At 42.5% G+C, this 17031-nt stretch overlaps 1 protein-coding gene across 1 annotated transcript; it reads right to left on the bottom strand.

Annotated features, from left to right (window-relative positions):
- Positions 1-268: 268 nt before the first annotated feature.
- Positions 269-16234, bottom strand: LOC110487628 (CUB domain-containing protein 1). The gene is made up of 11 exons (XM_036971738.2): positions 15988-16234; positions 7866-8099; positions 7241-7591; positions 6908-7117; positions 6390-6746; positions 5876-6238; positions 5418-5615; positions 4654-5016; positions 3791-4147; positions 1443-1527; positions 269-1303 (listed from the first exon to the last, which is right to left on the bottom strand). The coding sequence occupies exons 1-11, from the start codon at positions 16052-16054 to the stop codon at positions 784-786; spliced, it is 3105 nt and encodes a 1034-aa protein (XP_036827633.2). The 5' UTR covers positions 16055-16234; the 3' UTR covers positions 269-783.
- Between the last annotated feature and the right edge of the window lie 797 nt (positions 16235-17031).

The following is a 17031-nucleotide window of genomic DNA, read 5'->3' as shown; positions in this document are numbered from 1 at the left end:
TGGTTGTTTCCCTTAAAAAGTCCCTCTTGGTAACTACTTCAATGAAAACCTGCCATACAATCATCCTGCCTTCCGTGGTTGAAGTTCCTGTGGTTATAACAAACTACAAGCCAGGACTTTAAAGGTCACAGGTTTTAGCCAAAGAATGAAAGAATGTCACTTTTCCCATCACAATAAGACACCTTCTGAAGCAATATTGTTTTGGATTGATTCCCTTATCTATCCTAGATACAGTATTATTCACAATATCACACTGTACTCAGACCACTCAAAATGTCTAAGGAATTTATAAAAAAAAAAAGAATTGGCAGAGAAATTTATAAAAACACATATTTACAGAGAAAAACCCTTGCCACAAGGCATAAACAACGCTAGGTACAAAACTAACAAACAAAACAAGCAGCCCGGCTCTTAAACCCATAACACACCAGTGTCCAGGGCAACATTCAAGATATACTAGCATATCAAACTATTAAAATACTATCAAGAAATACACACAAAAACCAAGTAGACCAGTAATGTAAACACAGAAGAGCAGCACCGTGTGCCGTTTCAGAAATTACTCTCTAGGAGCTTGGAGGAAACAGACTCAGGCTCCAATGAAAGGCAGTAATAGTAATTTGTCTGATAGTCTTGTGCAGTAGGCACAACACCACTAATACAGACTCCCTGAATGTTACGCAAAGGCACATTTACACCCCATTTCTCCACTGCAGTGAACCTGAAACACATTGACCTATGTGAAATGAGTAACAGTAGTCCATCTCACAGTACCGCCTCACGCTAAATGGATTCCTCCCCCTTCGAGTCGATGAAGGTCCCTGGATCTAGGATTTGGTTTGCCCCCGACAGTCTAATCATATTAATGTCCCCAGTGCTCTTGAATGTGTAGAGCTCATTGTCTACCATCCTGCGGTCCATGAAGCCCATGCTGTCCTGGCGGTCAATGGGCGTGCGAGGTCTCGACGGGATGAAGGTTTCCGACGGGTCCAGGAAAGGTCTATACTCGTCCATCTCAGGCTCATGGTCTGCAGCTGTCTCTGTGATCTCTGGCACTCCATCCTGGAGCGCCATGAACGTCCGATAGGTGTCGACCGGCTGTCCTTGGAAGTGGTCCTGGATGGCGCCCACGTAGCTGGGCTCGCGCAACAGGTGGCTGTACACCATGGTGTCTTCGATGGAGGCGTAAACGTGAGACTCGCTGTCCGACCGAGTTTTGGGGAACACATGATCGCCTGGGATGAAGATATTCCCTTTCCCCATGCAGATGGAAGCCTCATTGACCATCGCTCTTTTCTTCTTCCTGCAAAGCACGAAAGAGGAATACAAATGGTTGAGTCAAGAACACATCACACTATGGGGGAGGGGGGAGGGGCAAGTCATAAAATGACCTCAACATCAAAGCTATATATGGATTGTTTTGGTGAGGCAGGTGTTCTCACCTGAACACCAAGAAGACTGTCAGCACTATAAGCATAAGGAGCAGCACTGCTCCCACAGCACCCAGGATGCCGCTTAGGAGCAGCTCTACAGAGAGACACACACAAGAAGGAGAGAATCGTGATTACATATGGTAAGAATGAGACAAATATAGCTGCAAGTAGCAATGAAATGAGGTGCTGGCGTATGAGCAGGCTGGAACACAGTTGCATAGACGCATTATAAACCCTTCCTTGTAACAATTCAAAACACTCATCTTTGATGTATTGCGTTGCTTTTCTCAAATGTACTAGAGACAGTAATACATGCTGAGAGTTAAGGTTCACACATGAATTGCATGCAGTTTCATTAAAATGTTGTTATACATACACAGGACCTTCAGAAAGTATTCAGACCTCTTGACTTTTTACACATTTTGTTATAACCTCACTCTAAAATTGATTAAATTGTTTTCCCCCCCTCATCAATCTACACACAGTACCCCATGACAAAGCAAAACAGATTTTTAGAAATGTTTGCTAATTTATTCAACATAAAAAAACTGAAATATCACAAGTATTTACACTCTTTACTCAGTACTTTGTTGGAGCACTTTTGGCAGCGATTACAGCCTCGAGTCTTCTTGGGTATGACGCTGCAAGCTTGGTACACCTGTATTTGGAGAGTATCTCCCATTCTTCTATGCAGAGCCTCTCAAGCTCTGTCAGGTTGGATGGGGACCATTGTTGCACAGCTATTTCCATGTCTCTCCAGATGTTAGATCATGCTCAAGTCCGGGGTCTGGCTGGGCCACTCAAGTACATTTAGAGACTTGTCACGATGCCACTTCTGCATGTGTCTAAGCTATGTGCTTAGGGTCGTTGTCCTGTCCGGAAGGTGAACCTTCACCCCCCAGTCCGAGGTCCTGAGCGCTCTGGAGCAGGTTATCATCACTAGACTCCCAGTTCGTGCAGCTGAAAAACATCCCCACATGATGCTGCTGCTGCCACCATGCCTTACCGTAGGGATGGTGCCAGGTTTCTTCCAGATGTGACGCTTGGAATTCAGGCCAAAGAGTTCAATCTTGGTTTCATCAGACCAAAATAAATGTTTCTCATGGTCTGAGAGTCTTCAGGTGCCTTTTGGCAAACTCCAAGCGGGTTGTCATGTGCCTTTTACTGAGGAGTGCCATCTATCTGGCCACTCTACCATAAAGGCCTGATTGCTGGAGTGCTGCAGAGATGGTTGTCCTTTTGGAAGTTTCTCTTATCTCCACAGAGGAACTATAGAGCTCTGTCAGAGTGACCATCAGGTTCTTGGTTACCTCCCTGACCAAGACCCTTCTCCCCCGATTATGCAGTTTGGCCTAATGGTCAACTCTAGGAAGAGTCCTGGTGGTTCCAAACATCTGCCATTTAAGAATGATGGAGGCCCCTGTGTTCTTGGGGACCTTCAATACTGCAGAATGTTTTTGGTACCATTCCCCAGATCTGTGCATCGACACAATCCTGTCTCGACGCGCTACGGACAATTCCTTCAACCTCATGGCTTTGTTTTTGCTCTGACATGCACTGTCAACTGTGGGACCTTTTATATAGTCAGGTGTGTGCCTTTCCAAATCACGTCCAATCATTTGAATAGACCTCAGGTGGACTCCAATCAAGTTGTAGAAACATCTCAAGGATGATCAATGGAAACAGGATGCACCTGAGCTCAATTTCAAGTCTCATAGCAAAGGGGGTGAATACTTTAAATAAGATAGTTCTGTTTTTTATCAAATGTGCAAAAAGTATCAACATCTGTTTTTGCTTTTTCATTATGGGGTATTGTGTGTAGATTGCTGAGGGAAAAAAACTATTTAGAATAAGGCTGTAATGTAACAAAATGTGGAAAAATTCAAGGGGTCTGAATACTTTCCGAAGGCACTGTGTGTGTGTAGAGATATATCTCAACACCTGCTTTGACACAAAGAGAAGTTGAGTTATTAGGCTTTGATTGAGAGCGCAATATTTATTTCCTAGAAAGTTGTGATTTTCTCTTCCATCTCTTGACATATCGCTGAGCTTTTTTCACACTTAGAGGGATGAACATATATTCTGAGTTGAGTCAAGCTGAGTCAACTGTGTTGTTGATTATGAGATCATCAAGTACCCCTAATAATTCCCATACGTGTGTATTGATGTCATTTACGATATAGACATCCAATTAAAACAACTATTATTGTTTTCTTTTTGCCCTCAAATTTTAGATCACTTAAGAGTTGTTGAAATAACCAAAAAGGTCTTGTGAGACGAATGCTAGAATTATGCAGATATCTTAGCAAACATATTAGGTCACAACTCTATCGTAACATTACAAATAGGTCCCTTACGGCTAGTCTTCTGCAGGGTAACCTTGCTGAGCACACTGAAGTGTCCGTTCTCCGGCATACAGTTGGACATGTTGAGGTAGAAGCTCTCAGGGACCATCAGCTTGTCCTCTGCCTCCTTATCCTCCCTTCGACTCAATAGCTCCTCTGGAGAGCCCAGGGTCTGCACCTTGATGAATGTGTGACCCTTGCCACACTTGGGCTGGCTGATGTTGGTCAACAGCAGGTCGGCCTGGAGGTGGCCCGGCAGATTGATGATCCAGGACACGGTGGAGTATGGCTTCATGCCGCTGGGCCAGTTTGGGGTGGCCAGGAGGGCAGGGGAACCCATTCCGGGCTGGACTGTATATATGATGCTGTCTGAGGGACAAAAGGAAGTGACGAAGAACAATACATTTCCAATACAGTTTGAACACAGTGGTTGAAGAGAGTGAGAATGTCATTTCCCATTCAAACCATTGTTAAAACAAATCCCCTCGTCATTGCTGTATGTCTGTGCCCTCTTGTGGATGTTACACAAGGAACCATAAAAAGGTAAGTGAAGAGAGTATTAAAGTAACTGTCCAGTGTTTCCAGACGTCTATGAAATATGACCTACAATTAACTACAAAATGAGTGAAATTGTTTCCCGTACAATTTTGTTTAATTGATTATGTTAAAAAGCAGCTTTTCTGTGTTGGAATGGTGGTGGTGTACCCCCAACAACAGAATGGTGTGGGCTTATACCACCAATAGAGGTACAGGATGAGTCAACCACATTATTTGGGTATGAGTTAACAGAACTGTTAAGTGAGATTTTCACTGGATAGTTACTTTAAAATATTTTTTAAAAAATGAAAAAACAACTGCAAAACCAGTTAGCATACCTGAGATTTTTTTACTGAAGGACACATTGAGGAAAGGCCCTTGAATCAGGCTAAGGTCCTTCGCTGTGGCAGTAATAGAGACGTTGGAGTGCACTTGAATTTTGTGAATGATGCCTTCGGAGCAGAAGTAGCCAATGGAGGACCCATCACCCTCTGCTATGTGAAGGGAGACACTGCCATTGCACTCCTGTCCTGGAAGGGACTGCCTGAGGTTTCCTGTGGGGGACAGTAAATCCACGGTGCCATATACTGGGATAATGAGATGCCAGGTGAAGCTTTGGAGTAGCGTAGGGAGGCACGTCGGCATTTTAGGGACCGTAAGGAGAGTCCCAGTCACGGAGCACGAGTCTAAACTCCGGCATCCTGGAATAGATCCACAGAGGCTTGAGATATTATAATGGGTTTACATACATTCATATTCTTAGTCCATCACATCTTTAGATAACAAACAAAACACAAAGACCATTTGTTCTAGCTTTGTCACAAATATACTCTAATAAGAAGCTCTAACCACTAGGCAGCGTAGCCTAGTGGTTAGAGTGTTGGACTAGTAACCGGACAAGGTACAAATCTGTCGTTCTGCCCCTGAACAGGCAGTTAACCCACTGTTCCTAGGCCGTCATTGAAAATAAGAATTTGTTCTTAACTGACTTGCCTAGTTAAATAAAAGGTAAAAAAGTGAGAATGGCATAGATACTGTCCATAGTGGTTTCTATGTTTTGGAAGCAATACATGCAACGCTAATGTATGTATTGTTACAGTACCTATGGTTTTTACGGCTGTCAGACGTAGGTCTTCACTTGGACAGTCCAGGAAAGAAAGCCTGGCTTTGGTCCCTGAGAGAACTGTGATCTTCTCCTGGAGCACAGAGTCCTTCCTCATCTCACAGTAGGGGTCAGATCCCCTCTTCTCAAAGTGGAGGACTAGCCCTTCATCCTCAGACAGATTTACAGTGCAGAGAACTGACCAGGGAATAAAAGACACACAGGCACAATCATCTTCTGAGAAATAGGTCACCGATCACCACTCATTTAATTTGATTGATTGATTGATTGAATGAATGAATGATCAGGCTACAATATGTTTTTTAAACATTTAGAATGGAAATATTAGTATTATATTGGTTTGGAAAAGTCTAGGGTTGGTTTAACAGATTGCAAGTATAGAATAAAGAAGCATTTTCGTATCTTACAACACAAATCATGTCATAACAATTTATTACCTGGATGGCCGCTCCTCATCACTGAGACCCTAAATTTGAGGGACAGGCCCGGTTTGGTCCTGTCCGTCTCACAGTTAAATAGGGTCATGGTGAAGCTGCCCTGCCTGTGTGTTGGCTGGGGGTCCGCCAGGGTCTTCTGGATGCCCACCTTCCCACGCGCCTTGTGGTACATCACCATCACTTCCTTCTTCTGGCAAAGAGACTCTGTGTGATTCAGGAAGTTAACCGTGTAGTTATGCATGCCGGGCACCGTGAAGTCCCACCTCATCAGGTCGTCATCAGGGAAACCTCTAGGGTAGTTGGCTGAGAGGAAGTCTGTATCTGACACCCCTCGAGGTAGGTTGACTTTTACCACAGCCAGCACTGGAAGGAAAGGGGTTAAATGAGGTATAATGACGTGACAAATTCTGTAAAGGGAGGTCTACCGAATACATACAAGCTAATAGAGATGAACTCAGTGACCTCAACAGGCATTTATTTTTTATGGCTCCTCCAACAGCTGCCAGACACTCACTTTTAATTTCCGGTCCGACGGTGACCTTGAAATCCAGCGGCTCCAGCTTCCTATCCCTAGGGACCTGCAGGGACGCCCGGCCCTTGTACAACACCTGGATTCTAGTGATGCTGCCGCCTAGGCAAAAAATGCCGATGGTGGCGAGCCCGGTGCGCTGGTACGTGATGATGGTGTAGGTATGCTCGTCAGGACAGGTCTCAGAGGGTGGAATCTGTCTCATTCCCGGCGATGGGAAGTCCAGCTGGAAGGAAAGGCCAGGTGGTACTTTCAGGTCCCAGGTGAAGGTTCTGTTGAAGTCTGGGAAGAGGGAGGACTCCGTCTGGACGATGTTCCCACTGCAGGTGATCTCTGTGCAATCTGGAGGAGGAAAAACATTGTATTAGTGAAGCTAACAGATGAGCAGCTTTTGCACTGTCGAGACTATTTCATTGGGTCCATTGTGTTAGGCATGCTCAATCAAATGCTATTAGAAGTCAGGGCCCTGCTGAGGCCAGGAAAATGGGTCTGAGGCATCTTACCAATCTCTCTGTTGATCTCCACACTGAAGACATCTTGTGGCTGTGGGCAGGTGAACTTCACAGAGGTGTTGCGGGCAGCTCTCAGGACGAGTTCTTTGGGGTTGCAGGTAGGCCCCTCCCCAACACACACACTGCACTCTTTGGCTTTGGTGTTTCTGCTGATGGTGACAATAGTGTCTGGCTCTGGAGTCACGGAGATCATCCGGCTCTCTGAGGAAAATTTGAAACGTAAACACTAATTTATAGATCTGATATTTCAACAAAAGATAATTCACTGTACATACACTTCTCACATTAGAGTTAGACATGAACAGAACAGTTGAAAGAGCTTACGTTTCTTTATGGGTTTGGCTGTGAATATAGAGGAATCCACCTCTCTGCCTTTTGGAACTTGCAAAGACACCGTGGATTGGCTCGGTATATGAAGGTGAGCCACGAGGCCATTCTTGCAGTATGTCTGAGTTTTGACCTCTCGTTCAGTGTTGGTCCTGGTTACAGTGTACTGGTAGCCATCTTTACACAACTCTGATTCAGTCATCTCCTTCAGCCTGTCAACAGGGAAGTCCAAATTCATAACGGTCTTCTCCGGCACACTTAGGTCCCAGACGAGTGTTCTAATGAACTCTGAGAAGAGGGAAGGCTGAGCCACACCTGTGGCAGGGCTGCAGGTGTCATTGGTGCATTCTGGGTAAAATAAAATCACATAACAGGTAAGACCAGAAAAAACCTAAACAAAACCTGCTTAACGGTTCACCCTTGGGGTCAGATCTAAAAGGTAGCCTTAGCTGTTTTTATGCAGCATCTTCGCTGACAACTACCACCCCAGGATGTCAAATTCTGAAGCATCTGCCTGTGTTGTACATATTTTTGACTGTGTAAATACAGCAATACTGGTTTGATCGAATTGAGCTGGCAGTCTAAAATGAAATCCAATACTACAAAGTTTCTCTAGACTCACCGATTTTCCTGTGGATCTGGATGACGAAAGCACTTTGTGGTGGTTCAGTGCAGTTGAAGAGCAAGGTGACATCCTCATCGGGGACCAGGGCCAGCGATGAGTGACAGGTCGTCTGGGTGTCATTCTCAGTGCCATTGACCTTGCATACGGAACACTGTTCCAATGGAAGGAGCAGTGAGGACGACACAGTCACAGTAGCATCTTTGTCAGGGCGGACGGTCATGCGCAGACATTCTGAGTGAACAGAACAAAGAAAAAGGTTATTTTGAATATTTTCCAAAGTCCAAACTGAAAAGGCTAGTTCACTACTATGTCATTGTCGAGTAGGAAAACTGTTGTTGTAGTCAATGAACTAAAGGTAACAGAAATACATGGAAAAAAAGATTAGAAAACAGTGACATAGTAGTTAAGTTTCACTGAACATTGGGAGCAGGCTAGAACCCATGGTCATGTCTGGACTTAAGGCTGCACCAGTTATTTCACAAATACACATCCGTACAGAACACTACAAGTTCCTTCAAAGGAAAATATGAATGGAGGTTCTGGGCAATTCCACGATAACGGAATTACGCTTTCACTTTAAAAAAATGTAAACCAATCAAAAACCATTGATTTCAAAGTTTAACAAACCATACAACTATGCACAAGGCCTACTTTGAACAATTTCCACTGAAAATGTTACAAAAACTAATTTAGTGGAAGAACTGTGCAGATGTCAACTTTGGTAACGGAAATATGGTCAAATCTATTTTTATGTAAGCACGTTTTCCCAAAACTCTTAAATATCTGCTCCGAATTAAGATTCAAAGATATCTTCAGAAAGAATGGGTTGTCAAACTATGATTGAAAAAAATATATTTGGGTTATTGAACTACAGCAAGTCAATTGGATTTACACCTGGTAACGGAATTATGGTAATGGGTTCCTGGTTTGTACTCTACTTCTTTACTGTACTCTACCGGTACGCCATCCAAACTTGTGAAACACGCCTATGATAGTCTGGTCCGTCTGTAGATGTTAACATCGGGGTCAGGAAGGGACCAAATTGCAACTACTATTCAACATCCATGGACGTTTGGTGCTCAGTGGTTGAGGATGCTGGTTACAGTAAATGGAAAGAGAAGGGGCTCATGGGTAGGTGTCAGTAAGAGCTGGGAGAAGTGACATTAACTGGAGAGTGAGAAAGGCAGAGAGGGAGAGAGAGGGAGGGGTTGTCCAGACTTGACAATTTAAAAACTCTTGTGGTTTGACCACCAGACAACAGAAAATGCCAACTGTGGTTTGTGACTATTTTGATTTCCCATTTTAGCCAATTCAGTTGCAGTAATTATTTTTGTTTGGTAACGGAATTACGAGTTTTAATCACTTAATAATTAATAAACAAAATGTATATGAGTAAAATCACTAACTAATTAGTAGGTCTGGCATTACTTGTTACTTCTGTGAACTTACATTATCCTGCCTCTTCATGAAGGAGAGGAATTAGAAAATATCTTAGATGTGTGGGTTTTTGGTAACAGAATCACAAAGCAATATTTCTTAAACTTACAGAAAGTATATAAAAAAAATGTAAAAACTAAAATACAAGTGTTGATATTAGTTGGCAGAGGTCTTTACATCAACGTTAGTGTTTTGAAGTTTTTCTGATACCTTTTAAGACCCCTTTTCCATCTGTTTATCCAGGAATCTTTCATTTTTAAGATGTAAAATGATTGAAAAATGCCTTAATTCCCGAAAAATAGACTATTAGCTTCCATATGTCACCTAACTTGACATGTTCCAATCAACTTTGGTGCTCATGGGTCCTGTTTGTTTGTTTTACCCCCTTTTCCTCCCCAATTTCGTGGCATCTATTTGGTAGTTAAAGTCTTGTCTCACCGCTCCAACTCCCGTACAGACTCGGGAGAGGCGAAGGTCGAGAGCAGTGCATCCTCCGAAACGCAACCAAGCTGCACTGCTTCTTGACACAATGCCCACTTAACCCGGAAGCCAGCCGCACCAATGTGTTGGAGGAAACACTGTGCACCCGGCCCTCCATAGGAGTCGCTAGTGCGCGATGGGACAAGGACATCCCTGCCGGCCAAACCCTCCCCTAGCCCGGACGATGCTGGGCCAATTGTGCGCCACCCCATGGGTCTCCTGGTCGCGGCCGGCCTCGACAGAGCCTGGACTTGAACCCAGAAACTCTATTGGCACAGCTAGCACTGCAATGCAGTGCCTTAGACCACTGCGTCACTCGTGCGCCACTTGAGGCCCTCATGGGTCATTTTTAATGGAAATGCCCTTCTGTTACGTTCAAATTGACAGGAAGTACGCTGTATCAAGTCCTGTGTCAGATGACTGGTCTATGCCCAAACTTACCATGGTAGGATCTCTTTTGTCTTTGAATAGCATATCGACATATTAACAATTCAACATTAATAACATAACCAAACAATGAAATATACTCTACTGGCATATCCAAGTTCCAGAGTGGGGATCTGATACAAATTATATTATAACTGTAAAAGTAAGCATTACCAACAGAGTATCCTCTACCAGGCTTTCACCTTATATATGAAAGCCTGTAGAAGTTCTTGTCCGAAAGAGGCTTAAAAAGGGATAGTTCACCCAAATTACACATTGGCTTCCTTACTCTGTAAGCAGTCTATGGACAAGGTGTGAAAGCAATCCATGCCTTGGTTTAAATTCCTTGGCACGGTTTCCACATGCTAACGTTTGAGTATTTGTGGCACAAATCCAATTCAAGTTATGGGACAAATATTACCCTGTAATCAATCTATGGACAAAAAGGCTGAGGAAATCAATATGTCATTCTATAATTTGGGTGATCTATATCTTTAAAAGAAGTTAGAGTATCTAGAGACGGAAGCGAAACATCCGGCTCCCTTTATCTAATAGGGGCGGGGCCGCTCTGGTCTGCTAATTTGGGGGCATTCAGTTTGCGGAACGGTTTGTACTGAACAACAAGTTACCCCAAAACATTCTTGTACACTCTTGAACAGACAAAGGTACGTTTGCACAGTTCTGTGGGTGTGCCTTGAAGCAATGAGTGACGTATTTAAAAGGCAGCGGTGCATTTCGGCCCACAACCCAAACCCTCTCCGTTTTTCAACTGGTCTTTCAGTACAGCACCATTTCCATTTAATTTAATGTTCCACTACGTTTTTCCGTACTGGATACTGGAAGTCGAGGCTACCAACAGAGTGAATGAGAAAATAGATAAAAAATGTTCGCCCTCTGCGGGTGATTAGCAGGATGTGCAATGATACAAGTAAACAGAGGGCTGTGATTGACATAGTAGGCAATTTAACCAATTTCTCTGTAAAAAATGGACAACAACTTTAAAACTTTGATATACCTGTAGAGTATATTATGTTACACAATATATAGAAAAAGTAATCAGATATTATCATGTTTATATTTATCAATATTAACTAATTAAGATAATTGTTATTGCAATCAAAATACTAATCATATTACAGAGCAAAGCGGAAAAGCTTAATAATTTTGCTTTGTAGCAACTGGCTATGTAAAAGGACCCATGAGCACCAAAATGCAAGAGTCTAAAATTTTTTTGAAAGTAAGGTATATCAAGCAGATGGAAAAGGGTTTTAGAAACATCTACCAGAAAAAGTCTTAATACATCAAAACACTATATTGTTGAAGTTAAGACCCTTGCCAACTAAAATCAACATTTATATTAACTTTTGCAGAAATGATTTTCCTCTTGTAAATTTAAGAAATATTGCCTAGGGTCTTGTCATCCTGTTACCAAAAACCCACATACACAATACAGTTGAAGTCTGAAGTAAACATACAATTAGGTTGGAGTCATTAAAAAACGTTTTTCAACGACTCCATAACAAGAAATTTAACAAACGATAGTTTTGGCAAGTCGGCTAGGACATCTAATTTGTGCATGACACAAGTCATTTTTCCAACAATTGTTTACAGACAAATTATTTCACTGTATCACAATTCCAGTAGGTCAGAAGTTTACATACACTAAGTTGACTGTGCCTTTAAACAGCTTGGAAAATTCCAGAAAATTATGTCATGGCTTTAGAAGTTTCTGATAGGCTAATTGACATCATTTGAGTCAATTGGAGGTGTACCTGTGGATGTATTAAGGCCTATCTTCAAACTCTGTGCCTCTTTGCTTGACATCATGGGACAATCAAAAGAAATCAGCCAAAACCTCAGAAAAAAGATTGGAGACCTCCACAAGTCTGGTTCATCCTTGGGAGCAATTTCCAAATGCCTGAAGGTACCACGTTCATCTGTACAAACAATAATAGTATGCAAGTATAAACACCATGGGACCACGTAGCCGCCATACCGCTCAAGAAGTAGACGCGTTCTGTCTCCTAGAGATGAGCGTACTTTGGGGCGAAAAGTGCAAATCAATCCGAGAACAGCAACAAAGGACCTTGTGAAGATGCTGGAGGAAACATGTATAAAAGTATCTATATCCACAGTAAAACGAGTTCTATATCGACATAAGCTGAAAGGCCGCTCAGCAAGGAACAAGCCACTGCTCCAAAACCACCATAAAAAAACAGACTACGGTTTGCAACTGCACATGGGGACAAAGATCATACTTTTTGGAGAAATGTCCTCGGGTCTGATGAAACAAAAATAGAACTGTTTGGCCATAATGACCATCGTTATGTTTGGAGGAAAAAGGGGGAGGCTTGCAAGCCGAAGAACACAATCCCAACCGTGAAGCGCGGGGTGGCAGCATCATCTTGTGGGGGTGCTTTGCTGCAGGAGGGACTGGTACACTTCACAAAATAGATGGCATCATGAGGGAGGAACATTATGTGGATATACAGTGCCTTGCGAAAGTATTCGGCCCCCTTGAACTTTGCGACCTTTTGCCACATTTCAGGCTTCAAACATAAAGATATAAAACTGTATTTTTTTGTGAAGAATCAACAACAAGTGGGACACAATCATGAAGTGGAACGACATTTATTGGATATTTCAAACTTTTTTAACAAATCAAAAACTGAAAAATTGGGCTTGCAAAATTATTCAGCCCCTTAAGTTAATACTTTGTAGCGCCAACTTTTGCTGTGATTACAGCTGTAAGTCGCTTGGGGTATGTCTATCAGTTTTGCACATCGAGAGGGACATTTTTTCCCATTCCTCCTTGCAAAACAGCTCGAGCTCAGTGAGGTTGGATGGAGAGCATTTGTGAACAGCAGTTTTCAGTTCTTTCCACAGATTCTCGATTGGATTCAGGTCTGGACTTTGACTTGGCCATTCTAACACCTGGATATGTATTTTTGAACCATTCCATTGTAGATTTTGCTTTATGTTTTGGATCATTGTCTTGTTGGAAGACAAATCTCCGTCCCAGTCTCAGGTCTTTTGCAGACTCCATCAGGTTTTCTTCCAGAATGGTCCTATATTTGGCTCCATCCATCTTCCCATCAATTTTAACCATCTTCCCTGTCCCTGCTGAAGAAAAGCAGGCCCAAACCATGATGCTGCCACCACCATGTTTGACAGTGGGGATGGTGTGTTCAGCTGTGTTGCTTTTACGCCAAACATAACGTTTTGCATTGTTGCCAAAAAGTTCAATTTTGGTTTCATCTGACCAGGAGCACCTTCTTCCACATGTTTGGTGTGTCTCCCAGGTGGCTTGTGGCAAACTTTAAACAACACTTTTTATGGATATCTTTAAGAAATGGCTTTCTTCTTGCCACTCTTCCATAAAGGCCAGATTTGTGCAATATACGACTGATTGTTGTCCTATGGACAGAGTCTCCCACCTCAGCTGTAGATCTCTGCAGTTCATCCAGAGTGATCATGGGCCTCTTGGCTGCATCTCTGATCAGTCTTCTCCTTGTATGAGCTGAAAGTTTAGAGGGACGGCCAGGTCTTGGTAGATTTGCAGTGGTCTGATACTCCTTCCATTTCAATATTATCGCTTGCACAGTGCTCCTTGGGATGTTTAAAGCTTGGGAAATCTTTTTGTATCCAAATCCGGCTTTAAACTTCTTCACAACAGTATCTCGGACCTGCCTGGTGTGTTCCTTGTTCTTCATGATGCTCTCTGCGCTTTTAACGGACCTCTGAGACTATCACAGTGCAGGTGCATTTATACGGAGACTTGATTACACACAGGTGGATTGTATTTATCCTCATTAGTCATTTAGGTCAACATTGGATCATTCAGAGATCCTCACTGAACTTCTGGAGAGAGTTTGCTGCACTGAAAGTGAAGGGGCTGAATAATTTTGCACGCCCAATTTCTCAGTTTTTGATTTGTTAAAAAAGTTTGAAATATCCAATAAATGTCGTTCCACTTCATGATTGTGTCCCACTTGTTGTTGATTCTTCACAAAAAAATACAGTTTTATATCTTTATGTTTGAAGCCTGAAATGTGGCAAAAGGTCGCAAAGTTCAAGGGGGCCGAATACTTTCGCAAGGCACTGTATTGACACAACATCAAGATATTAAAGCTTGTTCGTAAATGGGTCTTCCAAATGGACAATGACCCCAAGCATACTTCCAAAGTTGTGGCAAAATGGCTTAAGGACAACAAAGTCAAGGTATTGGAGTGGCCATCACAAAGCCCTGACCTCAGTCCCATAGAAAATATGTGGGCAGAACTGAAAAAGCGGGTGCAAGCAAGGAGGCCTACAAACCTGACTCAGTTACACCAGCTCTGTCAGGAGGAATGGGACAAAATTCAAATAAATTATTCTGACATTTCACATTCTTAAAATAAAGTGGTGATCCTAACTGACCCAATACAGGGAATTGTTACTAGGATTAAAATGTCAGGAATTGTGAAACAGTTTAAAATGTATTAAATGTAAAATCAAGTCAGTGTCTGGTGTGGCCACCAGCTGCATTAAGTACTGCAGTGCATCTCCTCCTCATGGACTGCACCACATTTGCCAGTTCTGTGAGATGTTACCCTATTCTTCCACCAAGGCACCTGCAAGTTCCCGCAAATCCGACCGTCACCCCTGGTGAGACAAAACCGTGACTCGTCAGTGAGGAGCACTTTTTGCAAGTCCTGTCTGGTACAGTGACGGTGGTTTTGTGCCCATAGGCGAAGTTGTTGCCGGTGATGTCTGGTGAGGACCTGCCTTAAAACAGGCCTACAAGCCCTCAGTCCAGCCTCTCTCAGCCTATTGCAGACAGTCTGAGCACTGATGGAGGGATTGTGCGTTCCTAGTGTAACTCGGGCAGTTGTTGCCATCCTGTACCTGTCCCGCAGGTGTGATGTTCGGATGTACCGATCCTGTGCAGGTGTTGTTACACGTGGTCTGCCACTGCGAGGAAGATCAGCTGTCGGTCCTGTCTCCCTGTAGTGCGGTTTTAGGCGTCTCACAGTTTGGACATTGCAATGTATTGCCCTGGCCACATCTGCAGTCCTCATGCCTCCTTGCAGCATGCCTAAGGCTTGTTCACACAGATGAGCAGGGACATCTTTCTTTTGGTGTTTTTCAGAGTCAGTGGAAAAGCTCCTAGTTTTCATAACTGTGACCTTAATTGCCTACCGTCTGTAAGCTGTTAGTGTCTTAACGACTGTTCCACAGGTGCATGTTCATTAATTGATGGTTCATTGAACAAGCATGGGAAAAGGCGTTTAAACCCTTTACGATGAAGGTCTGTGAAGTTATTTGGATTTTTACGAATTATCTTTGAAAGACAGGGTCCTGTCCAGTGTTTGTTATTTTGCCCATCTTAATCTTTTCTTTTTATTGGCCAGTCTGAGATATGGCTTTTTCTTTGAAACTCGGAATCCCGGAGTCGCCTCTTTACTGATGACGTTGAGACTGGTATTTTGTGGGTGCTGTTTAATGTACCCGCAACATTAAATATCTATAATATATTTCTGATCTAATGTTATTTTAAAATGGACAAAAAGTGCTTTTATTTCAAAAACAAGGCCATCTTTATCAAGTGACCAAACGTTTGAACGGTAGTTTATATCAAATTAAAAACTAGTGACCACTTTAGTATATAATTCTTCAGTTTATCGACATATTTTGCAACATTGAGAATGGGGAGGCCACACTCAATACATAATTAGCAACTGATTGTTAACGCCTGCTTGCTAAGTTTGAAAGAATGTTTTGAACGTTCTCTCACCTGACAGGTTGAGGAGCAAAGTCACAATTCCCAGGAGCGCTGGAGCGCATTTTTTTGTGAGCCGCATGTCCACTGATAAAACAACAAAGAGATGTGCCTAAATGATTCCGGATAAATGTTATCAAACCCACTATATTTGCATTTTGTAAAATCTCAGGTTAAAACATTTTCGATGGCGGTGACAGAGCAGTAACTTCCTGATGTACATTACCTGTTACACGCAGAGGGCGTGTACCCTACCATAAATGGGTAACCTGTTGAAACTTGACCGAATAGTGTAGTTGACAGGCTGGTCTCATAGACGAGACGTAACATAGTAAATGAAAATCCAGGACACTCAAATTAGTATGATACAGTATGTTGAGTATTGGTGTGGTTACATAACACAGAGATTTACTTAAGACAAAAACAAAAGCAGGGTGGTTTATCTGGTGCATAACGTGAACATATAGCAATTGTTTTTGTTTTTTAAATTTTTGTCATTTAGAAGATGATATCATCCAGAGTGATTTACAATAGTGAGTGCATACATTTTCATAATTTTTTCTCATACTGGTCCACCCCCATTCGTGTTCCAATCTCATCATGGACAACTTTAGCATTTTAGCTAATTAGTAACTCTGCATCTACTTAATCATTTTAAGCTACAGTACCAGTCAAAAGTTGGGACACACCTACTCATTCAAGGGTTTTTCTTAATTTTAATATGTTCTACATTGTAAAATAATAAAACTATGAAATAACAGATATGGAATTATGTAATAATCAAAAAAGTGTTTGGGATTCTTCAAAGTAGCCACCCTTTGCCTTGATGACAGCATTGCACACTCTTGGCATTCTCTAAACCAGCTTCATGAGGTATTCACCTGGAATGCATTTAACAGGTGTGCCTTGTTAAAAGTTAATTTGTGGACTAAGCCAATCAGTTGTGTTGTGACAAGGTAGGGGTGGTATGCAGAAGATAGCCCTATTTGGTAAAATACCAAGTCCATATTATGGCAATAACAGCACAAATAAGCAAAGAGAAATGACAGTACATTATTG

Source organism: Oncorhynchus mykiss, chromosome 30, assembly GCF_057628025.1.
Source record: "Oncorhynchus mykiss isolate SJ-2025 chromosome 30, ASM5762802v1, whole genome shotgun sequence".
In the NCBI taxonomy this organism is placed as follows: Eukaryota; Metazoa; Chordata; class Actinopteri; order Salmoniformes; family Salmonidae; genus Oncorhynchus; species Oncorhynchus mykiss.
This window is presented reverse-complemented; position numbering and strand designations above follow the sequence as displayed.